The sequence below is a fragment of the Colias philodice genome, chromosome 3, assembly GCF_061535455.1.
Source record: "Colias philodice isolate Cphi_HAF_F1 chromosome 3, ilColPhil1 Martin Lab GWU primary, whole genome shotgun sequence".
In the NCBI taxonomy this organism is placed as follows: Eukaryota; Metazoa; Arthropoda; class Insecta; order Lepidoptera; family Pieridae; genus Colias; species Colias philodice.
In genome coordinates, this window is record NC_143088.1 from 6,143,276 (window position 1) to 6,169,614 (window position 26,339).

The window sequence follows — 26,339 nt, forward strand, 5'->3', positions numbered from 1 at the left end:
TTGGGCAAACACTTCCAACGTGTTTCAGTAAACCGAAGCAACGCTCGATGCAGTTCCGTGCTTGCACATGACGAGTAGTGAGTCTTCGTCTCTCGACCCAGGTGCAGCATTCAATACTGGCGTCATTTTAGCCAGCGCCTTTGGGGCTATCCAGAATCACCTAAAATTTAATTAATTCGTAACGCAAGCTGTCTGTGCCAATTTTTTTTAATTATTATATTAGTTATTTACCTAATAACCAAGACTGTTCCCCATGCTGATTAAGTGCACGCATGTAGTTTTCTACTTTACTGGACGAGAATATGAAAGCATCGTGTGAAGCTCCACAATATTTTGAATTTACATTAAAAATTTTGAAATTATGGTCACAGATCTGAAAATTATTTAACCATCTAGTTTTATATACCTAACTTACTCAATTTATTTACTATCTAATATTTTACTTCTGTTGTCAATTAATTTTCTCATATCAGAATAAGTATAATTCAGCCGTTGCAAGGCATACCATTTAAACATTGAAGGAGTGGTATTCCTTTCCTGTTAAAATAATGATGTTCGTTGATATCTGCCTTGATTATGGCTACATGCATGCAGTCAAGTCATCAGGAAAATTAAATTTTCTTTGAAATCTAGAAAAATTAAGGGGAGAAAAGTAAGATTTGTAAGTCTATATACCTATATAATGCATCTTAATTAATGTTACTTACTCTTGTCGTATTCATGATTTTTCTTGTGATGTTTTCATAGTGGTGGTGCCATCATTTTACCCCCTCGTAAAATGCGGATTGTGTGCGCAAATCATCGCATAGCTTTTAGCTTTATAAAAATAAGTTTATCTAAGCGGTATCTTTTTGTAAATATTGTATCTGGAATTTAAAAAATGCTTTCTAAATTCTGCCTAAAAAAATTTCTGCGCTTCTGCCTAAGCCACACTTCCTCATTATGCGCCGCCCATAACAAATTTAACCTATGCATTTTAAAAAATGAAAGAAATATAATACTTACTTAAAACATGAAATTTACAGAGAAATGTCGTTCAAATTTTTATTATCGAGTGCCTTGATATTTGTTTAGTTTCGTACACTTACCATCTAATTCCTTTGTCATAACCTGCCATTTGCACCATTTGGCTACGGTTTCGATTCATGAAGTTTAAGATATTCTACTATCGTTAGTGCCGTTTGTCTCGACCTACTGTTTCATTTAAGTTGACATCTCTAACTAGTAGGAAACCAATGTTAATGAGGTTTGTATATTACTTACCATAATCTAATTTAATGTGAGTTTCGTTCAGCATCAAAGTACTCTTAAATAAACAGGAAACCGAACTAGACAGATCTGGATAACAGTAATTACATTAGATAAAACTTGCTAGGTGTGAGCACAAACTTTGTAAGGTTCATTAGAACTACATCAAACTGATTTCGTCCTAATTGTTTCATGATTAACACCGCGTACGGAGCTCCTTATAGTTATTAATAATACTTAGGTATAAGTAGGTAAGCTTGATATATAATTCTTATGCTAACACAAGCTAGCTTAAACACGCATCTTCATCAAGCTTCAGCAAATCTGTCATTTAACAGCAATGAAAACATTTTTTTTATCCTGGATGTTGTATTATTTTTTAATGAGACACGACTTTATTTAAAAAAAATACTTTATGAAAATATAATTTAATTGTATACCAGTCTATTTCTTATTTAAGGCTAGTAAAAATTTAAATTAAAAAATTCAGAAGATTTTCATAACCACAATTGGCACAATAACTGCCTGACCGTTCCATAATAATAATTTACAACGAACCCTTGTAGGTACACATGTGACGCCGTACGGTTTGTCATAAAGATTTGGAGTCGTCTTTCTTTTTATTATTCACTTTATGTTTATCTGGAATGTGTTATTCCAGTTAGCATATTCTTATTGCAGAACATAATAAATTTTTTATTACCGATGTATCAAAATTGAAACTACAAATGAATGTCACCAATATTCCTATAGAATTTTGACCTAAGCTTCGGTGTTCGTTGCCCCTGCCCATTCTACGTATATTCCTGGAAGTTGAAAAACTAAGCTATTGTTAATTTCGTACAAAATGCACTTATATATACCTAAACTTAAAAATCGTATATTAAAGTATTTCTAGGAACTATGAGTCGGCGAGCTTTATGGTGCTATTAATGTGTCAATTTTGATCGCGTTCCATTGTTATATTGCTACCACATATTTCATGTACGGATGACCCGGCTACCTTCATATTTTCCGGCCGTAAACTACAAGTCGGTCAAGGCAAAAAGAAAGACGTTGGTATTGAATTTTCCACGGATTTCACTCTCTCAAATTATTTTTGTAGTTTAATTTTTACTAGAGATTTCAGGCTTGACATTCAGTTAATTTATCGTAAGTATAGCAAAATTAGTGATCCTTGAGCTTAAATTTAACAAGAATATTTTTAAATCCGACATAAATTAATTTGAAAAATATTATCAACATATTAAATACGTTGTATAGGTAGGTATCTAACGTAGCCAATAAAGGATATTATAATAGAGTGAAATAAATTTTGTATAGAGATTTTTAAAGAATATAATAAGAATATCTTTTAGGCTTTCAATATACGATGAAACCGAGATTACGTATTAAGTAATCAATTTAACTTAAGTTCGTCAGATGAATAGCCATTAATTAAAGTCAAATCAATTTATCTCTAGGCTTATCGATGTCGACAAATTTTAACAGTAGGTACTCTTGTAACGGCGACAATTTCGATTATACCAAGAGTTCTACTTGATGGCTAAAATATAATGGTACTCAACTATGTATTTAATTAATTACTACCTACTGAAGCAGCCTTCAGTGTTTGTCGAGTATTGATTAAAATACAGCAGATAGGTACCTACATAATAAATTCATAGCGTTTGGAAAACGGTACTGTTCAAGTCCAAAAAATAAGTCATAAGACATTTATTGATTTCACGTTAACTGTATGCGTTATAAAATTACAAAATTCAAGGTACCTACTTCATAAATAATATTAACTGTGATTATAATCGCTACGTATGTAAATAGTAAGGAAACTTCGCTAATCAGCTGACCGATTTCCATACAAAGTCCAAATTTTTTTCTACGAATTCAGCAAAGTTGTAGAACAAAAGTTGTTCAGTTTCATGAGAAGAAGCTCCTGTCAAAATGCGTCTGACGTCTTACCAGTCACCCTGTATAATAAACGTTCAACTTTTACAGTTGTTTCCATTTGGTAGCCTGAAAGTACCCCTATATGACTATCCACATTCCACAGTAAAAGTATGTGACACAGTTCCACGCTTTCAGCCCGCTGGCTCAAACGACTCGTATCTCAAGTTTCCTTCAGTAAATGTTCAATGTTATCGAGCGTCAGAACTATACTTTTATGGGTCCACATGTGTGATACCACGGTGTCGTTTCATTTGATTACTCTTTCAATTTTAAGCACATTTTATGCAGTCTGCATGTATTTATATAACGTCGCGTTAGAGTATAATATATTATATGATATAACTGGGCAGTATACTCGTATAGCTACTTAAACTTCCTTGAGTAAGTACCGATAGATATATCAAACATTACATTAATAATACTGTTGAAATGTATATAATTGGAAGGTTGTTAAGCAACCGCCTAACAAGTACAAAACGAAAAGAGTGAATAACCCATTTATCATTTTAAACAATTATTTTTCCTAGCTGTTACGAAGGAACCTTGTAAATATAAGCAGTGAAAAGCAATTAGGTTCTGTTGTCAGTGGTCGTTAATCAGAAGCTGTTTTCAAATGCAATTTAGTTTCTTTAACGACATCTTTTGAAACTTTTATAGGTTAAAGCTATAAAAAATGTATCAGATAGTAAGTAGATAAATCTAGAGTTACTAAGAGTAAGTACCTCTAATTCAGTTTACACCAAACGAAGTCGGTATGAAATTATAAAAAGTTGTTCTTCATCAAACGGGGATACAAGGCCAAAATATAATGCTCATAGTTATAATCCACTGCTGGGTATTTATAACCTTTAGATTCAAGGATTTCGAGTAAGATCTACCCTCTTCTTTATGAGCAGGAGCGCCGAGCGATAATCAGAAACTATTGTATATCAAATATTTACGTGATTAGCCCACACGCAATAGTTTTCAAGAATTCATTATTTTTACATTATTGAACTACTTAATGAAACACAATCCTCAATATAAATTATTTATTTGGATACTACGTAATACTTATATTATGTATGTCGTGGCCATATCGTAGATTTGTTCATTTCATGAAATGGCCAATTTAGTTTGGCCAGATCGTTAAATCGTCAACGTTTCACGATTTGGTCATCCACATTTGGCCAGATCGTCGATCTGGCCAAATGTGGATGGCCATTTCACGAAATGCGACCATTTTTGTTTATTTTTTAAAAAGCGATTCGCTTCTGGCATTCGCCGGCCGCTGCCGCGGCACGCTCGCTTTGCTCGCTCGGCTCGTGCGCTGTTTATTAAAGTCTAACCTAACCTAACCTAACTGTTTTCTATTGAAAAAACCATTCGCTTCTGGTATTCGCCGGCGCTACCGCGGCACTAACTTAAATGACAATAAACAAGTTCTTAAAATATTCTGAATTTTTTAATGTTTTATGGACTTTTTAAGATATACACACACCGGCACAATTAGCGGAACAGAAACCGATACGCGAGAACATCGTCTGGGATTTGAACGAATGGCAGCAGGTTCTCTTTACTGATGAGTGCAGAGTTCTTTTAAAACAGATCAATAGGAGACAGCGAATATGGAGACACAAAGGAGAACGCCAAATATAGTCTAATTTTGAACACACAGTGGCTTATGGTGGCGGTTTGATTATGGTTTGGGGAGGGATATGTTTGAGAGCTCGCACGGAGTTAGCGATAGTCACAGGAGGGACCATGACAGCAGATAGATACATCAGAGACATTTAAGAAGAACATTTTGTACCATTTGCCCCATTTATTGGTGACGACTTTATTCTAATGGAAGATAATGCTCGTGCTCATAGTGCACAATCGTTACAGACATATCTGAGCCACGTAGGTATACCGGTGATGCAGTGGCCAGCAAATTCCCCCGATATGAATCCGATAAAGCATGTCTGGGACTTGCTAAAAAGAAGGGTTAAATCCAGAATGCCACCCCCCACCAATCTGAATGAACTTGGAAACGCATTACTTGAGAAGTGGGAGCGGTTGCCTCAAGAAATCATCGATAACATAATCTGTAGCAAGCCCAGGCGAATGGAAACCGTAATCAGAGCAAGAGGGGGAAACACTCGTTATTAATTTTGCTTTAATTTTATTGCCAAATCATTTAATGCTTACTTTTTTATTTTTTTGTGATGATTCATAATCATCTAAAAATTTCACTTATTTCAAATTTCTTTATTTTTCAATAAAAAATAACGAAGACTTTTCAAAGTCGCTGTTAAAAGATGTTAATCAACTTGTTATTTTGTATCTAATTACATTTTCGTCAAATATATGCGTTATTATCTCATAGTCTCACTTTTTTTTCTGTTCCGCTAATTGTGCCGGTGTGTATATTATACGATCTGGCCAAATGTCGATGACCAAATCGTGAAACGTTGACGATTTAACGATCTGATCAAACTATGTTGGCCATATCATGTAATGAGCAAATCTACGATATGGCCACGACATATATATATATATATATATATTTTATAGGCAGTAAAATCGTTTGCGTATAAATAATGTGTTGAGTGAAATTATTCGGCAACAAAAATATAAGGAATTTTCCTCTTTTATATGCTTGGTACAAACATAGTTTCCTTTACCTAGGTGCTATAGGTATCAACAAAACAATAATAAATAATTTATTAGACCCTTACTTCCTACACAATGACTGATTCAGTTTCAAGTTATTTGACCTAATAAGATTCCAAGAATCGATATAGTGAACAAAGAGTGAAGTTTCAATTATCATAAAATAAAATATCTAAGGGGTTGACTTCTCATTTTCACAAAAAAGTCTAAAGATAATTAAATTTGTGACGAAAGACTACATGCGCGTCGTTACAGTTAAAGGAAATTTAGAGCGGAGTCGCTTCGTCCTTTTATCTTAAAAGCATAGGAGCCATGTTGCTGACTGTGATTCTAAGAGATAATTTTATTGCATTTGTCTAGACACTAACTAATGCCGGTTACGGATTTAGCGTCCCGTATGGAGCGATTCGTATGTAACCGATAGTACTATAATGCTATCTTCTATTGGACGTTTTCAGAGCTTTGTGTCTTACAATCTAATAGATGGGGCATTTCACGCGAAGCGGACATAGATTTCAGGGTCAGGTTTCAGATTTGGTTATATTTTAGTATGTTACACCTGTATAATATAATATATATCCTCGGTATGTATACGAAAAATTTTTGCATTTAGAAGCTTAGTTTTCAAAATACATGTCTTTGAAGATGTCAGTAAGCGCGAGGTATGGGCGACTTTGAATGTAATTATCAGTTCAAGAAGAGTAATTTTTAAATAAATTGATGACTGAATAATATACCCCATTAAATAAACTAGGTACTACTATATTTCGAAATAATATTTAAATTCCTTAGAAAAATAAAAAAATATTTTTCTTTGTCATTTTTTACAAACTGCGTATTTTTATATTTTTTTAAGATAAATGGCTTATATTATATTTAAACTTCATGCAAAGTTCTAGAGTGGCAGCTTATATTTTTGTAATATGTATATATATATATTAACATATGATAAAATGCAATCAACACCTCATATCTTGGTAATAGAGATAGGTAAATAGATATTTAACTTCTTAGGTACCGCCTCTGGGAAAATATCCACATGTACAGATATTGACTTTCATAAGTTATAATGAAAACGTGGTAAAACCGTTTTATATCACCTGTATTCAAAACGTCGTCGCCCGAATGAAGGTTACGCCCGTATTTTTTCTGAAGAATCCGCCCTCACAGTGTAAACATTCAAATAATTTAAAACCTTAATTCACATTACGTCCCTCGTCGAGATGAAAATGTTTTCACAAATTACTCTCGTAACGTGTCAGAGGAATGCTTCATTTGGCCTCCTTTTATTCAGAGCCAAGTTCATTTTGCCAAAAATTCAAAAAATATTTACATTATCTAAACTTGACATCAACAATAGGTCTTTGAAGTGTTTTGGAATATTTCATGAATTCAAAACCAAGAACATTTTTATAGAAGGGCGTTACAATATTACAACAAGCATAATGAAACGAAACGAAAAACGCTTTTTGTAAAGAATCCGTTTGAAAAAGTCCACTTACCTACTATTTTGTCATAGAAGGACCCAATATACATAGTCTACCGAATTTAAGAAGGATTGCTTATATCATGGAAAATAAATAGTTATAAAAAATTTACAAGAAGTACAAAGAGTACTTCTTTTAAGAATAAGAGTTTTCTGAATTAGGTCATTATTAGTAGTTTTAAATACCCCGACTTATAACTACCATAGATATGATATCGTAATGCAAACCCACTCGTGTTGAAGAATAGATATATTTTTAAAATAATACTTCGATGAAATTGAAGTAGTACAAATATTAACTACGGTGATTTTCTTTTCAGATGCAACACTCCTTGCTTCCATTATTATTACTCGCCATCGTAACAGTTTGTTCAACAAATGAAATTCCAATGATGAATCGTCTCGAGTTAGAAAATTTCTTCGAAAATCAAGACAACGACAATACATTAAATAACAGATTACAAAATAGAGATACTAAAAAAATATTTTTTAAGCGATTACTCAACCGGCTTCCACTATTAAAACCCGAAATTACAAATCTGATTTATGAAAACAAAGAAGATAATAGAGACAGCCACATTTTACACGATCGCAATAATGAATCATACAATTTGGACGATTATTTAACTCAAGAACTACGGAGAGAATATCCGAAGCAGACAAATAGTATACCTGCGCAATTTGATAAGAATTCGGAGACGATTACAGCATCTAATCAAAATGGATTAGATAAACAACATGAGGAGAGCGATTTTGAGAAAATTCTTGATAATCGTTTAAATTTTTTTGAGGATAAACAAAAATTCGCCCCAGATAGCCCATTATTGATCTTAAAAATACGTTTATCATATTTAGCCAATGATATTAAGCCTAAACTTCCAAAAGATTACACATATACGCAACTAGTACCGCTTCATTCAGAAGATAAAAATAAAGAAGACGGGGCATACGATAAAATACTGCAAAATGACCTCGACTCAGCTGTAAAAGTTAAAAGGGAAGAAGCTGATAACACCAATGAAGCGGGTAAGTTAATTTAAATTAAAGATGTGACATTATGTAACTCTATTATAGAATATTTCATAGATTTAAGAATCATTATCGTTCTTGATAATATTCTTGATCAGATAGATTAAAAGCCACATCTAAATTACTTATACAAATAAACAAAAAACAAAAGTACCTAAAAATTAAGTACATATTTTTTTATTGTTTAATAAAAAATATATACTTATACCTATAAGAAGAGCTGGAACGTCAACACATTTACACATTGCACATGTTAGGCCAGGAGATACTGACACAAAATTTCGGGTCATTTGTAACAGGATGGCGGTCTAGAGGGGTCTTAGTACGCAATTACAAAAAGAAAAATGATGGTCAGAACGCTGGTACCGGTGGTCTAGTCGCGTGGGCGTTAGTCACACTCGTCGGATAAATAGCGAAAGTCCAACGATTTGTAACACAAAAATTTTAGAATTTACCGATAGCCCTTAAAAAAGATGTAGGCGGTAGTGTCATACCATACTTTTACGATGCGACTTACAGTCCGCCTTACCGACGTGAATGCGTTGATTTAAAAAAAAAATTCAACCATTTGTACCGGGCTAACTTTTGCACAGGTAACCATCGTCGTGCAGCCATTTACTAAAATCGCCATGCCATACTTTTCGGACGATTCCAAATAGTCGCCATACCGCGGAAAATCTGCAATTTTTTGAATTTTTTTTCTCGCCAAACGATTTGTACCACCCTACATTTTTTTTTTCAACAACTCCTGAATAATTATAAGTAGAAGTGTGATAATGCCATACCTGTGGGAGGTGGCGAATGTGTACCTATAAGATTTTTTTCTTATTGTAAGATTTTATTCGTAGTTTGAACGATTTGTAGCAGTATGGCACTAATTTTTCCCTCTATTAAAAGTATGGCAAATATAATAATGGTCACGTTGCATCATATACTTTCCAAAAATGCCGTACTGGTCAACGGCAAACAACCGACCGACCGACGACGACAAATCGCCAATTCTTTTCATTTTTTTTTACGTCTTGGCTTAAGTCTTACAATCATCCGCCCCATGTTTGCAATCTGCGATATTTTTTTCTAGGTAGAATTGTATACAAACAAACGGAATATAATGATCCCATACTGTAAAAAATTATTTTACGTATTGTACAGTCGTATTTTTGAAACGTGACGAATAAATTAATTTTTCTAGTATGGCAGCACTTTTTCCCCCCACTAGAAGTATGGCAAATATAATAATGGTCACATTTTATCAAATACTCTCCAAAAATCCAAATGCAATACTGGTACAAATTGTTTGGCGAAAAAAAATTTTTTTTGCAGATTTTCGGCGGTATGGTGGCCATTTGGAATCGTCCGAAAAGTATGGCATGGTGATTTTCGTAAATGTCTGCACGATGATGCCTGTGCAAAAGTTAGCCTGATACAAATGGTTGAATTGTTTTTTTTTTTTTAATCAACGCATCGCGTCGGTATGGGGGGCTGTAAGTTACACCGGAAAAGTATGGCATGACACTACCGCCTACATCTTTTTTTATGGGCTATCGGTAAATTCAAAAATTTTTGTGTTACAAATCGTTTGACTTTCGCTATTTATCCGACGAGTTCGACTAACGCCCACGCGACTAGTCCGCCGGTACCAGCGTTCTGACCATCATTTTTCTTTTTGTCATTGCGTAATAAGACCCCTGTAGAACCGCCATTCTGTTACAAATGACCCGAAATTTTGTGTCAGTATCTCCCGGCCTATGTGTAGCTTTTATTTTGCAATTGTTTATAAATACAGGGTGATGTAATTGGTGTAGTACGAATATCTAAAAATCTATGAAGAATTTTGTGATACAGTAAATGGAAGAATTATAGACTATTTTACAGTATTTAATAAAATCATTTAATTTTTTGTTCATTTTCATTAGAAATGTCAATTTTTCTCACCAATGTGGAAATTTGGATGATAATGTGAGATGTGTTGGGACTTGGGAGTGAGCGTACACGTGTTATTTGTATTGTTTTTATGACCAGAAATTTAATTATTATTTGATAATTGAATGATTATTAATACTTTTATCCAATTGATTATTATTAGAATAAATAATTAAGTTCATCAATTGATTTACTTTTAAATTATAATTTTACAGGTAAATTATGAGAGCTTTCATAATTATATTTGCATATATTTATCTACAACGCACCATTTTACAATTCAAGTCTAAAATGAAACTAGTCGCATTTATTTTTGAACATACTGTAAGTAAAATTGCATAAGTGTGAGTACTGTGAACATGCCAGCTTTCCTTAATTGACCGATACGCCATTTAATTTGTTGTGTCTTACGACTTGTATTTTGTGAAGTGTTATTTCATTTTAATATAAAATAAAATAAAACTGAATCACTTCACACTGTATTTTTATCAAATTATTAATGAAACAAATTACTTAATTCCAGAAACGGATACGGACAAGAACAAAAAAATAAAGAAGAGGATATTTTCGCTCTGGAGCAGATTACAAGGTCTCCACAGGGGACACGAGATGCACCATCGCAGGCATTTACACGCATTCTACGGCCTTCCCGACGACGGCGGCGGCGGCGGCGACGGTGGCGCCCTCACAGCCGAGACACGAGCGACCTTCCTGCGACCACCCGGTTCACCCTTAAGATGGGGTTAATTAATGAGTTCCCAGACCAATAGAACCTCATTATATTTTAACATAAGTATCCATATATTGGACGGTACACGGAGTAGGCGTAACAAGCTGAATAGTACAATAATTTGAAGAAGGTTTTACCCCGAATATTGACAGTATGTACCAACTGTTATATTATTCCTCAAGGTTTTGAATTTTGTATGAACATTTTCAAATGTAGATTATAAGGCCCTTGTATATTTTTATGTATCGCTTAATATAAGATAAATATTAAGACCAATGTTCCAAGCAATTTAAATGACGAAAAAAATATTTCGTATGTTTTTCCATATAAGTTAATAACTTTTATATTTAGTTAACTGTTAAGTTTATTAATTGTAAATATTTAACATGAAGTAAATCCGAACTATTATAATAGACTTGAATATGTTTTTATTGTCTTATAATTACACATCAATTAGTTAATTTCCTTATTTTATAAGTTGGCTCAAATAAGTTGTACCTAAATGTTAATAGCTTCCATGAAAATTGATTAAGTTTTAACAGATTTATATTAGAAGATATTCTGATATTCTATACCTATATTATAAAGGTTTCCTATTAAATAATTATACTTACTCATATCTAGATAAACACAAATAATCATCTTATAATAATATCGATAAATATATCTATACTGTCAACTATGATTCTATAATATGTGTAAATAAAACAAAGCATACTCTTCTTGAGTTTTATTGAAATTTATCCTTTTGCTTAGTTATAACGCCATCTATTGATGATCTACGGATCAATACAAAATGGACACATCACACAGCTCAATAGTGATATGTCAGAAACATAACCTTTTAAATAAGGTACATATTCATATCACCTGATATCTTTATAAAACTTATATGGTTTAATATTAATTAGAATAAATACAATTAACTTAATTTGTGAATAAAAAATTGATGCAGGATGGCGGTAAGTAGATCATCATATTTACTTGATCATCATAATAGTATAAATATGTACTATTTTATCTTTCGAAATATAATTGTTCCCATCAACAATTCAAGAGAATTCTATGTAAACAGAATAATTTGTTTTCTTAAGTAAACGTGAAATCTACTACTTGCGCGATAAGCGAAAGATGTTTTTGTTTATTTTGAAAATAATAGAATTTACTTTTGGCAGCTACAATGATGTTGCTACATTTAATAAAATAAATATATTTTCGAATGTCTAACATTTTTTCTTTAATATAAGTCTGTATCTTATCAAAACAATTTACAAACAAAATTATTACATTAATGTTTTAGAAAGATTACAATTAATATAATACTTATATATCTAAAGTCTATAAAACGAAAGAACACCACAAGACTCAAAATTGTATTAGGTACCTGTAAGGCTGTATGTCAAAATTAGTTCCGAAAATATCCGTAAGGATCCGTAAGGTTCGTAAGGTTCCTTGAGCAATCATTGCTCAAGATATCGCTATATGAGCTCTCGTTAGAGAGTAGTATATTCTTTGTATATGAGACTTCTTAACGCCAGATTTGAATATTGTATACTGATTATAGAAGATTTTGGCCTTATCCGTTTCTTTAGGTAAATGAACCACTGCTGACTCCGTTGATTTCCTTATTGGCAATAATTATGAACTCATGTTGAAAACGTTATCTACATTTTCTACAGCTGAATGAAAACGTAGATAACGTAGTTAATTAGTAGATTTGTTCATTATATGTATTATCTATTATCCCGACCATGAAATTTCGCACACTTTTGCAGCGAGCATGAACAACGGGAGACACGTAAAAGTCTTTAATTTCTAAATGTATAATACTCACGTAAAATCAAACATAAGAAAGTACTAAAGTTATCGTTTTTAAAGGGTAAAACACCAACAATTTTATATGGATTTTGGCTATCGTCATGCACTTGGCGAGTCCGTGCTGCCCTACATTTAAAGAAAATTCCTTATGAGGAGCGCTCTGTAGACATTGTGCAGAAACAAGCACACTTATCGGAACAATTTCGAGCCATCCACCCGTCTCAAAAGGTCCCTGCGTTGATTATTGGTAAGAATTTGAATAAAAATAACTAATATGGTATGCAAGAATGAAGTGAAGTCCTATATCCTCGTATGTTTATAGGTAGATCTAGATGCATCTCATTACTAAGAAAGAATTTACCTGTATTACGCTTTAATGACCATGTGAATATCTTTACTTCTTCGGATGCTTACTTTACAATTTTATACTTACATTAATTTTATAAAATAAGATAAAAAATAATTTCAAAGCTATAGACAATAGACACGTCGTGTTCAAACAAATTTTAGAACAAAATGATAAAAATTCAAAGCGCTGCAGAACGTGTATTCATCAAACATCATTATAAATTATAACTCAACGCAACCCCTGAAGTGTCCTTACATGAAAGACGTGGGTACAACTTTTGTCACGAATATATTAATAGGCACGTCACAAAACGGGTACGGCCAAAAGGCAATTCCCTCAGGCATTACGAATAATAACTTCCTTCTTGCAGAAAATATTTTGTGACGAAACCTGATTATATGTTGGCAGCACGCGAAAATGAATTTCAGATATTCCTTTCAAATTTTCACATACAAATTGCCAGCAAACGGTATGATATTGGTTGTTATAACACATCTATATGTTCACACGACGATAAAAGGTTCTAATACTTTTCAATATCCGCACGATTCCACCTAAACGAAAAGCTTTGATTTCAGATTCTCACCATGATCTCATTTTATTCGTCAATCTCGTATAAAGGGCCACTTAAAATTTTGTCTCGAGAGTACAGATTTTTAAAACTTAAATATTAATTTGTTTAGTTGGGAACATGGGTTGGACATAGGTGGTATAATTGTTTATATTCTATTATTACCAATTAAATAGATTTACATAAATCATTATAGCGGCAATAATCTGCAATTAAAATTTAAAATATTGCCCACACAATATTTAATTCCAAATATTTTATTATTTATACCATCTCGATTTGAAACGTTAAAAGAAAACACATTTCCTCATCTTATTCAGCCTCACGATTTCAACTCAACGACCATACACTCGACGTAGCTCGAACAGATTTCTAATTTGCACCGTCCGCGTAGCAAATAAAACCGTGTCCCCAAAACCAGCGCGGTTCAATAAAAATAAACAATAGTGTGATGATTGAGGTTATTAACTGGAGCACAGTTCAATAACTGCTGATGTCACCGCGCTGTAGTGCTAGCTCCGAACGCTCTATACCCCCGAGTACTGACACTTCACATATGTACTTCACACGATTCTAATTACCATAGTGGTGACTGTATTGCGCACTGAATTAACAAGTGTATGTCTCCAATGGGTGCATCTTTCCAAAGGACAACTACAAAGTATAGCTATAGTGCAAGAACCTGAAATTTTTCTTTGAGATCATCCCACTGTATTCTTATTTTTAATATAGTTTTAGATATAATAAGTAAATCGTATTTTAATAATAATTCGAAATCATCAGAATGTTCCCTTTAAGTACATATATTATTCAAGTCACTAGTCAGAATTTTTGTAAGTATTTGAAATAGTTTTATTACTTAGATTTATTTTTATACTGATATCTTTTCTAGACCTACCAAATATACAGCTAGCTTATCCGACACCTACTTATGTAGTCGTATTATCGTATAGGCATGGTGAATTGAGTGAGTTTCAAGGAATCATGAGATACACCGAGAAAAATGACTACCGTTTTAATTTTTAATTTTTATGTCATCTTATTTTAGCAAATTTAGGTATTTCAGTGCTGATGCAGTTACATAGATTCGGCTATTTTTCATAAGATACCTACCTAATCTTTATTATAAATAAAATAGTTAAAAAAATCTTATTCAAATAAATGAGGGTGATGAACATAATAATTTGGAAAATCCAAAAGTGCACGCCTCATAATTTTTTTTTAATAAATATTTATTAATTATTATTTTTGTTTATTTAATAACAATTAAACCACATCGAATCAGACCCTGAAAAATGAAAGGGTTCTATTCCTGAGCATACTCAAGCGTAAGAGAAAAAAAAAGACTCGATTAGTAAAGTATTTCGGTCGCTATCGTGTTAACAAGAAAAAGGATCCGCACATACAGACACACGGACGTCCAAGACAGAACTTTTTTAAACTGTTTTTTAACTAGTTTAAATAACAAAAATGACATCAAAAATATCATGAACGTTAAAAATAGTGTTTTTTCTTAATATGTGTGTGTATGTTTTATCTTACAAGTGCAACGTATGATACATAAAGACATTTTAAGTTTGAAAAATCAGATGTTTTGCGCGAAGTGACAGTAGTACCCACCTCAACGCTTCGCTTATGAGGCGTGCAATATATCTGCGTTAACATCGCAACAGACAGGTCAATAAGGGCGTTTGTCCACTACAAGGAATTTTACGGTCCGGCATTCCGATTTTTTACGGTCCGGTATGGCACGCAATTAATCTAAATACTAGCTTGTGCACTATACGTAATTTTACTGTCCGACATTTTACTTTTCCCTATTCCGGATGGTTTTTGAGTTTACGAGTCGCTGTAGGTATAATTGTTTTCGAGTGCCCACTTGCTTGGATTTTACTCTTTTTATTGCATATGCCAATTGAAAGCAAGCTCTTGTTTTACTTTCTTTTAGCGGGCAATGAGATTTGAGAAGTCGGTATTGTTATTTTATATACATTGACCAAGCATTGACCTATAATTATTATCTAAGTAAGTGTTGGTAAGTTAAAGTTCAAGTGGGAATCGATTTAGCTCCTCGTCACCGATTAAAATAAATAAGTGAAACACGCATTTCAAATCTCTTACGGAACTTTACTTTTTATTATAACGAAGTAATATAATATTTCACCTTCTATATTACTTTACTTACTCGTTTCTTGTAAAATGCGAAAACAATCATTTATGATAGCATTATACCGCCATACTTCCTTGAACTGTACCGCACTGATCCGAGTAAAGACGGACAGGTGCACAAGCAATTCATCGGTTTTTTCATGCCACACCGGACCGTAAAAAATCGGAATGCCGGACAGTAAAATTCCTTGTAGTGCACAAGCGCCCTAACTCCTTCAGATACGTCGTATACAAAAACCTCTTAATAAATTACCACCTATTTGGGTCAGTCTATTGACTGGAAACATTACAACATATGCATATGAAATGCTTTCAGACTTCGTTGTTCATTGTTGCTTTATTATCCACTATAAATACATAAATTTAAGAGATTCTTATTCAGATTATGAATGACTTTTATGCTATGTTTACATATTGTGTACATTGAAATAATGGAAGCAAACAGGATTAAATACTTAAAGCTTATTTAATTTTGATTAATATAAGTAACTGATGGAAAAAAGCTTATTTATTTTCTTTAATTGTACTTTTATATAAGTTCTTATTAAGGAGTATTAAATACGACATAAACATATATATCAGATCATCCAATTTCAAGTTTCAACTTTAAACAATATATTTTAAGAGAGTATATATATGAATAATTTTGTAGTCACTCCTCAACCTATTAATTATAGGATCGTCACCTATATATTATATGTACCTATCTGTAATAGCCCTTCAGCCAGTTATTTTATACGTAGCATTAATACGCAGAAAACCTGTAGTAAATTAGGTTCACTAAGAGAGAATATCTATAATTTACCAGATGATGATACTATCGTGGAGTCAATGGCTATAATTAATTATCTGGAAGATACTCGACCTACACCAACTTTGACACCGCCTACTCCGTTATTGAAGGCCCGCATGCAAGAAATTTGCGAGGTAAGTAAATTCTGAACAATTCTATGCATAAATTTGTAAGAACTCAAGCGAGCTCGTTCAGAAGTTAATAGAAATTTGACATGTCCCTTCACGAAGTTTCCTACTTTGCACTGACTTTTTATGTAATATGTATATTAATCTGTCAGGATTGCGAGTTCCATTTGTTTACCTTTTACGCAATAAAGTTAGTAATAAAATTCGGATTAATTCAAATAAAAATTATTGTATAAAAAACATCAATGGAACAAAGTTCGAAAGTTCGAATCCCACTTGACAAGCTTCTTCAAATTTCTATTGCTTTTGTCTAAAATTTCGTTCAGTTTATTTTCAGTTATTGCGAGGTAAACATTTTTTTAATTTTTGATAATGAGAATCAGAAAAGTATCAAATCAATCTCCGTTACATATTGTTTGCACAAAGCTAAGTGGCATAGGAAATACATTTTAAGCCTAACAAAAATATAGTTAAAGTTTTACAATTTATACAGACCGTGGTTTCCGGCATTCAACCGCTGCAAAATATTGGCTTAAAGAGTTATTTTGATTCGGAAGATAAATACAAAGCGTTTACTAAACACTGGACGAAACGCGGACTTCAGAGCCTCGAAAAGCTTCTCCAAAATTCTGCAGGAAGCTTTTGCATTGGCGACCAACTGACGAAAGCTGATTTGTGCCTGGTACCACAAGTCTTTAATGCAGTCACCAGGTATTGCTAATTTTTGGATTAAAAGTGATAGTGAAAAGTTAAACACAAGCAACTCATGATATTTTTGGGTTTAGTGGATAAAAATCCTGTCTTATTCTCGTTGAATATGAATAACATTACCTAACGGTGCGTTTATATCAAACGAACAGAGAGCTAGAGCTAGAGCAGGAGCATTCTTTCGCGATCTTTTAGTGTACAAAAGAAAACTTGTATTCAGTGTTGTTCCGTATGAACATATACCTACGCAGTAATGAACAACGACAGAATGCCTGTTCACACTAAAATAATTGGACATAATGGGGTTAGAATAAGCATTAGCTCGTTTGATGTAAATGCACTGAAACCTGTCAAAATCGAATTTACTCGTTTAGAAATGACGTGTCATGTAGGTTAATCACAAGGTTAATAAATATATTATTGTATAAAGGTATATGCAATATAGGTACCCTTTTTGCCTGGTTGGCAAAAGTAACTCGTAAGAATCCTTATTTAGCTAGTGGTAAAATAAAACCCATTAAGACCGTTAATGATAAAACTGGTTTTATATTAGTTATTGAAATATCTTGTGAGTCACAATGCCACCTAGATTACTGCGAATCAATTTTCACAATACGCTAAAGAAATTGATATTTAATAAATATTAATAGGATTGTTTCGTGTTCCCTCTGGGGAAATTTTGAAGATATATCATTATTGCTTATTAGAAACGATTTACTTTGGCTAAGTATATTTAAATAATTCTGTGTGCTGATAGTCTGAATGTGAATTTTTAACTCTTTCTATTATTTCTAGCTCAAGTCATGGCAAAATATAAATATAATATGAAAATGCTAATATTGATAGATTTCCTTTGGATGTAACTATGTTTATATAATATATCATTTAATGAAACTGTGTTATATTCAATTTTTCCAAACCATCTTCATGACGATAAAAAATACTTCGCCCAATTGTATATGTAGGTATGTTAAGTGGTTGAAGACATTTGGCATTTCTAACGAGAATTGGTTACGAGTTATACAAAATAATAAAACAAGGATAAATTATTACAACATTCCTTGAGAGAAAAAATATTGGAATCTTTGGAACATTATAATAGAAAAACATAAAAAATATATTTTTGACATAAAACAATAAAGAGTAGACTATAGAATTATGTTTAATAGTAGAAATGAGAGAAATATAGTTAACAACTTTTCTTCCAGACACGAGTTGGAACTCGGCGAATATCCGATACTTTCTAAATTATATGAAAAACTATTAAAAGAAGAAACTTTCGAGGAAACGCACCCTAACAATGTTAGGGGCCGAAAATAAATATGTACTTACTTGGCTTTAATAAACTTTTTGATTGGATAACGTCTTTTATTTCGCATGTACAAGTCATATTTTTCTAAGTATAGTGGCTCTTACTAAAATTATGTGTGACAATAATCATCAATAAATTATGATAATACCTATATCGAGTAAGCAATAAAATAACTATCTTTGATAATTCGGATTAAGAAAGACTAGGAAGAAGGTTGCAAGAGTTAAAAAAATTACATCAATATCACTTCATTCTTCTTTATTTAAATAGTTTTAGTGGTTGTAGTAGATATACCTCGTTTAATGTTGATAATTATCTACCTACATACCTATACATGGTGTCCCACTATTGGTATACTAAGCGAGAAGGGACTTGTAGTTTTGCAATTTGCATACACTGATCACGTAAAAAATACTTGGACAACAAAATTACGTCAAAAAATTTTTGATAATTTTTTTCTGAAAATTCATGTTTTCTTCTCTAGCTTAGCGCAGCCGGCTTATGATGCGCCTGGAAATTTATAAGTATTTTTTACGTACTCAGCGTATGCAAATCTATAACCTCCTTTGAGCTTAGTATACCAACAGTAGGACACCCTGTATAACATATAGATAAGGTAAACAAACAATAATCCCTATAACTTCACAACTAAAGTTATACGACGTATTTTAACGACGGAAACTTTGATAGTAAACAATTCACAGCAACCTAATTAATTATACTGCTTATTCAAATAGAATACGGCGGTACCTATCAGAACTTGCAAGTTCAGGTAAGGGTTACCACTTACCACGTTATTAGTCAAAGTTTTATCATGCCGCCCAAAACATACTTAGATGACAAACGATTATAGAATACTAGATACTTTAAGAAACGTTTTTAAGTAAATACAGTAAAGGCTTTTTCTTACTTGTAGGTATAGCTCAATAAATGCTACAAAATTATGTATTTGAAAAGTGTTTGCAACCCTAGACTTACAGCTGACCTACATTTACTCTACTCCATTCACGTCAAAATCTGGGAAGTCGCAATTAAATCTGAACGCGATAGGCATAAATGTCTTAAGTTTGCACATTCACAAAACATTATATCTTATCGCAAACTAAAACTATAATATTTTATTTTCAACGACGAAAGCTTGGTTATCTGCCCCCGCTAAATGGTTTATGATATACACTAATATTATAAAAGTTCCTTTACTTATGTACTTAACTTATAAAGCTGAAGTGATTGTTAATTTAATTGAATGCGACAATCGACATAGAGTAAGGGAATTTTTGAACAGAGGATTTTCATCGATATTAAAGGCTATACATACAATAAACATAACTATGACCATAAGAAGTAGAGTAGAAGTATGGTTATTTTTTTTTTACAAATAAGGTAAAAGCCTTGTCTTATTGGCTCCGCTATTTTTTTATTAATAGGTATTTTTACACACAAAATCTAATAATATTGTTCACTATTGTGGTTAACTATACCAACATTATTTGCACCCGTAAATAAATCACAAAAATAAATTCCACAGTGGGTAAATTACAAAAAAATGGAAATGGTACTATTTCACTGTAATGACATTTAAATGTCAATCCAATTCAAAGATAGAGTGATCCGAAAGCTATTGCTAATTGGTTATTGTTCAATTGATCGCAAACTAGAGTAGTTCACATCGCTTAAATATCTGCTCGAGCCATTAAGAACAATCTGTTAGACCTTCATTTTGTTAATTTATTCTTAGAATTTATTTATAATGCAATCTTTTATTAAAAAATAATTACCAATAAGTATTCATTTCGTTATATACCTACGTAATATACCTATTACGGATTACCTACTGACAAATTACTGAGACGTAGCATATAAACTCTCAATAATTTAATCTAAAAAATTTAAAAAACTAACCAACCATGAACCAACCATTCCCATCAAAATTATGTGTTAGAGATTATTGCGAAATTAAAAACCACTTTCGTTAAATTATTATGAACCAGTAGGTATACCAACATTCGTAGCGTACCTATTTGAAGTCAAACAATAAGGAAACGACAAGAATAAATCTGTGCCTCCAGTGAATAAGGGAGTAAGACGAGTTATTCCCTTTGGTTTTTATTGCACCATTGGATTCAGCTCGTCAAAATACACAACATATCAAAAGGTCATATCTCTAGCTGCGTCCTAACCCATTTTTTCGAATGACCCAAACGGTATAAGTAGGGTGTGATTAACGGTATAAGTTACCTTATCCATCATTTTAGGCAATCGCAAAGGAACTATTCGTCTCGAGTCAAAAGTACCCACGAACACAAAGACGTTGTGTAGTTATACTTTTTGAATAAAGACTTAATTCATTTTGTTCCATCAGTCCTAACACTATTTTAGTATAAGCGCATTTGTGTCATTTTTCTAACATGAGCATAAAGGAACAACTCTGTTAGGGCGTATTCAGAAAGAAAGCTTGAATACTCCCTTAGTGTCATTGGTTCAAGTGACGACATGAGACAGTTTGGCATTAATGCCGTGTTGCTATTGGTCTATTAATTGAATACTGCACGGAAACAACACACACTATTCCTTAATATTTTTAAATCGTTTTTTCAATAAATCTGCAACAACAAATCTTTATATTTTTTAAAAAAGGTATTTATCAGTTAACTTGGGATACTAATATATTTCTATGGAAATTAACTATTTTTTGCAATAGATATTAAAAATACAGTTAACATATTAAGTGCATTTAATGATATTATACTCTTTGTTTATATAAATACAGAACGATAATTGAATCATCTAAAAAAAGCCAACAAAAATGTTAAACTTATATTTTCTTCTTATAATTGGGTAAGTTTTTAAAAAATAACTCGTTTTTAATCTTTTTTCAAATAAATTATCTAACTACAATAATCAAGACAATAATATATACTATATATATAATAGTCGCATAAAAAAAAAGTATTTATAACCAGTCTTGACAATTATGAATATTGTTTTCTCCGCATATAGCGTTTTAGCCACTGTGCTTTGTTAAAGCATCTACAGACGCTCCGATTTGGTTGGTGCCAACCATATCGGAACCGACAAGGCAACCATTCCAACATTGCTACAGATTGTCCGACGGTTGGCCTTCCAGCTGTCAGTTGACCATAGAGTAATATGTCAGTTGACCATAGTACGAAGAGAATGGGCTAAATTCTACTATAGAAATAGAGAAAATTACAGTCATATGCGGCTCTTACAACTTATTTTTTAAGGTTTTTAATGTAGCCGCACTGTCAATTTTTTTTAATACTTCTAACATAATAAAATACGCTTGATTTCTGGCATCTCTATTTGCGTATTCTTTGTTACTTAAGTCCCACAAACAGGGAAAGTCTTTATATAGTTCCAGCAATTTTATTAATATGTCACGTTCGGTGACCGTAACTCCCTCGGCGTTCATGTTGACGTCCTACACCGGCGGCGTTGCGAATGTGAATGAGCCAATTACCTATATTACTCTATGGAATGAGCCGATTTGGTCGGAACAAAGCTTCCAGACGTTCCAATTTGGTTGGATCGGATAGGAAGTTGGTTTGGTCGGTATCGCCGGCGCATCCGACCACGTCAAACCAATATTAATAATAATTATGTCGGACCGACCGCTCTCTACACTTTCCGATTTGGTCGTGGTCGGATGGTTGGCACCAACCAAATCGGAGCGTCTGTAGATGCAATTAATTTGCCTTTTTTATAGGAAAAAAATCCGCAATATCGATACTTCTTTGGTCCTGCATTTTCGTAAAAATTTTATGGATACTCTGGTACCACATATTTTGAAAAAATTGGGCTATTGTCACGTAGAGTCTCTTCAAAGTGCGTGCCACAAGTCGTATTTGCATCTAAGGCACCTTCAAATCTGTGCTTAATTTTTTCATAAAATCTTTGCGGTATTTTCTTTATTTATCTACATTATTTTGATATTATATGATATAGAAATTGTTAAAATTCTATATCATGCCGTAAAATATCGCCACTGACCACCTATAACTTTTCCTGTATTAACTGAACATACAGGAATATGGTTTTCGGGCTTCTCTTATCTCTTTATAGTGCTTGTATCCTCAATGTATACCACCATGACATTGTGGTGTTGCCACTTTTATTATCTATATTTTATTATCTGTGGCGTTCCGAAACGGAACGCACTTGATCGAATTTTAAATTGATTCGACGATTCATTTTCACTAGGACAATTAGCTGTTAATACGCAAAACGCAATACGCAGTTGATACGTAATTAATACCAATACTCAATGATTGTCTCCTGCTAACCTGTACAGACTAGACTCATTGACTCATAACAACATAGTACTGTATTATTGAAAGATCGATTAAAGGTTTATTTTACAATCTACGACTTTCATTATACATGGGTAACAAAACCCCATAACATATTCGGTTTTAGGTACTCCGGACAACATCTTCAGCCACCCAAGCCCTTTGCTTGAAGTCCAAATCCAGCGGAGGACAATAATCGTCATTTACTAAAATTGAAGGTTTTTCGTCCTAGTATAAAAGTTGTCTGGATCCCATTTTATACTCAATCTATAGTATAATACTATAGATATCATGTGAAACGTGATTTGGAAAAAAATATTCAAATAAATCACAAAATAAAAATTTGAAACAATTTTAAAAGTTACGAAAAGCCCAATTATACGTCAAAATGACGCACAACATCCTCTTTACAACCAAATGGCGGAATTTACCTGGATGAGCCAACTATGTACTGATGACTGCTAGGTCTCGACGGCTAATAAGTTGGTTCTGGATTTTGCAGCGATTCAATGATAAATATAGAAGAGTTCATACGTCAAATTTACGTAGATTGGACTTCTAGGGTTAAATGCATAAATACCTAAATGTTGTTTTGTTTTTATTATCTAATAACGATAAAAAAAACCGTTGATTTCATTCGTTTTTCAAGCTCCGTGCATAGTTTTTCCACTAAAATGCCTCAATTGAGTCATAAAGTACACAAATTTCAAGCATAATAAGTCACATCATTTCTATAAAACCAAAACTGGCAATAATATAAGTCGTGTTGTGCGATTATGAACATAGTGCATAAGGGCATAAGTCGTTATATTGCAAAGAGTAAAAAAAAATTATGTGAATACATTGAGTTATTCCATGAAGTACTCGTTCATAAGGCCACAACTACAAAAAAACACGAAAAAAGTATATTTATGGGGTTGTTACAATATGTGTTCATATGTAAAAATATAGTCTAACATCATATCTTACACATACAAGCTTAAAATTTTGAATTAATAAAGATTTAGTATTGATATATAGTTTTTTGTCTCTCCTGAAAAATGCTGTTTTTGAGTTATTCCCTTATTCACTGGAGGCACAGAAATTTCACCTGAGAATTTCACGATACTAATGTTATTCCTACACATGTTATCAAATCTCAAAAGATATTATAACACAGCTTCCTCGAAACGGTCTTTGGGAATTTAAAATAATAAAGCTTGCCATTTCCAAACGAAACATCAAAGACAGAATGGATCGCACAGGTATGTTTAGAATATATGAATATTTAATAATATCATGAAATATATTTATATGTGTAAAAGCATAAAAGATTATTATTTTGGTTGGGTGTCTCGCTATGGTACGGGAGCTATTAACGTTAAAAAAAAAGTCATTTTAGTATAGTTGGTTTTTTGATATACTGTTCCTCTTGCTATTTCGGTTAGAGTCCGGGCTGTCTGGCTGGTCGCAGTGGTTGCGTTTTTTAGTGCGCATCTTATCTGCACAGGATAATTTCCTTAATTTAAAGTCATTTTTTAACGCGTAATTTTTAATATTTTGCCTTTAGATAGATCCATCAGACATAATTTTTTTATTCCAAGACGTTTTTTTCGTTGTTAAATAGGTGCCAGACGCAATTTTTTATTTCGTTTTTATAGAAAATTCAAATTATTTTAGAATGTCTGTAAATTTCATATTATGTTCTTCAAACATAATATAATCTAAAATTAATTAGCCAGACGCTAATTCGATTGTTAAGTATTAAATATGTACAAATAAAAACGTAGTGAAAGTAGGTAAGTATAACAATTTGATGATTGTGTATATGGAGAGATAGTTTAAAGTGCAAGAGAGATAGAAAGGGTCGGCCGCGAAAATTAAATAACAATAAAAAATAACTTTTTTTTTCGAAAATATAAGTTGCATAGAAATTGAATTGTTCCTACTCTAGGATTCCCTGTGTTGTGGGAACAAGTACCTTCCATTGGTACATTTTATTCCTTAGGCTAAAAAATAAACTATTAGGGTACATCAACAATCTTCTATACAAAACAATTTTTTTATTACTTAACTATTAAGTTATGGGTTTAAATGAAAACAGCGATTACTTAACTTATTTATATTATTTCCAATAGCACATTGCCTAATACCATACATTACACACCGCGTACAAGAAGAAAAAGAACCACAGACAAAATACAGTGTTGCCAATACAAGTTAAATTTTCTAATAAATATATTAATATTAATATTAGATATATATATCTAATATTAACTAGCGACCCGCCCGGCCCTGGCTTCGCACGGGTGCAATGCTGATACTAAATACACTACAGAAAAACTGTGAACGTTGAATATAAAAACATACCGGCCCGCTCCGGCTTCGCACGGGTATAAAATAATATATAGCCGGGCGGCCGGCTGGTACCGCCGCAAACGCTACGTCCCGCATTTTTTAAATCTTTAATATCTTCGAAAATATTCACTTAAATCATACGGTGTAAAGGGCCATATAGATCTATATTAAATGAACAATGTATTCAAGGTCTTTAATTGGTTAAGGATTAATGTTGTATTGGTTAAAATCGCTTCGAAAATTAGCCATTATTTGTCGTAAAAAGTAAATGACAAAAAAGTTATTGTGGGTTATCCATAAGAGATAGACATATACCATCGCGGACTTTTCTGTAGACCTTTTTAATGTGTACTATAGTTAGTACATTATTTTGATAAAACTCGTAGGGTGCCTGCGTTTGCACTGTAAGTGGAAAAAATGTAATTATTTACGAAATCACATTAGAAACCTCTAAAATAACAGTACTTCTCCACTATTTAATGGATGTTATTATACATATAAACCTCCCACTTGAATCACTCTATCTATTAAAAAAACCGGCCAAGTGCGAGTCGGGCTCGCGCACAAAGGGTTCCGTAGCAGCAAATATAATAAATTACAGTTAAATCAACCTATCTCAAAAACTATAAGAGATACTTTGATCAAACCAAAAATCGTTGAAAGAGTTAATTAGCATGCATCACCTCTATTTTTTTTAGAATTTTATACCCCGTAGTTATAAAAATAGAGGGGGGGGGACATACTTTTTACGACTTTGAGAGCTGATATCTCAAAAACCGTTCACTTTAAGAAAAATGTTTTTTAGAAAACTTTATATCATTTTAAAAGACCTTTCCATTGA

At 32.6% G+C, this 26,339-nt stretch overlaps 2 protein-coding genes across 2 annotated transcripts in view; both read left to right on the top strand.

The window, feature by feature from the left end:
* Nucleotides 1-11,513, top strand: part of LOC149489671 (uncharacterized) — a 34,651-nt gene extending 23,138 nt beyond the window's left edge. The window contains exons 2-3 of the mRNA XM_089714352.1: nucleotides 7,639-8,344; nucleotides 10,794-11,513. Coding sequence (XP_089570478.1) covers nucleotides 7,639-8,344; nucleotides 10,794-11,017 — 930 coding nt within the window. The 3' untranslated portion in view covers nucleotides 11,018-11,513. The remainder of the gene's footprint in view (nucleotides 1-7,638; nucleotides 8,345-10,793) is intronic.
* Nucleotides 11,514-11,805: 292 nt separating this feature from the next.
* LOC149489672 (putative maleylacetoacetate isomerase 1) lies at nucleotides 11,806-18,898 on the top strand. The gene is made up of 5 exons (XM_089714357.1): nucleotides 11,806-11,962; nucleotides 12,879-13,065; nucleotides 16,716-16,834; nucleotides 17,322-17,539; nucleotides 18,745-18,898. Exons 1-5 carry the CDS (start codon nucleotides 11,957-11,959, stop codon nucleotides 18,854-18,856), a joined length of 642 nt encoding a protein of 213 aa, XP_089570483.1. The 5' UTR covers nucleotides 11,806-11,956; the 3' UTR covers nucleotides 18,857-18,898.
* The last annotated feature ends 7,441 nt before the right edge of the window (nucleotides 18,899-26,339 follow it).

Bases quoted from the DNA above. Each gene is read 5' to 3' on its own strand.
- LOC149489672 (XM_089714357.1), top strand. The intron at 13,066-16,715 runs GTAAGAATTTGA...ATAATTTACCAG, and splicing joins GGTCCCTGCGTTGATTATTG to ATGATGATACTATCGTGGAG. The intron at 17,540-18,744 runs GTATTGCTAATT...CTTTTCTTCCAG, and splicing joins GTCTTTAATGCAGTCACCAG to ACACGAGTTGGAACTCGGCG.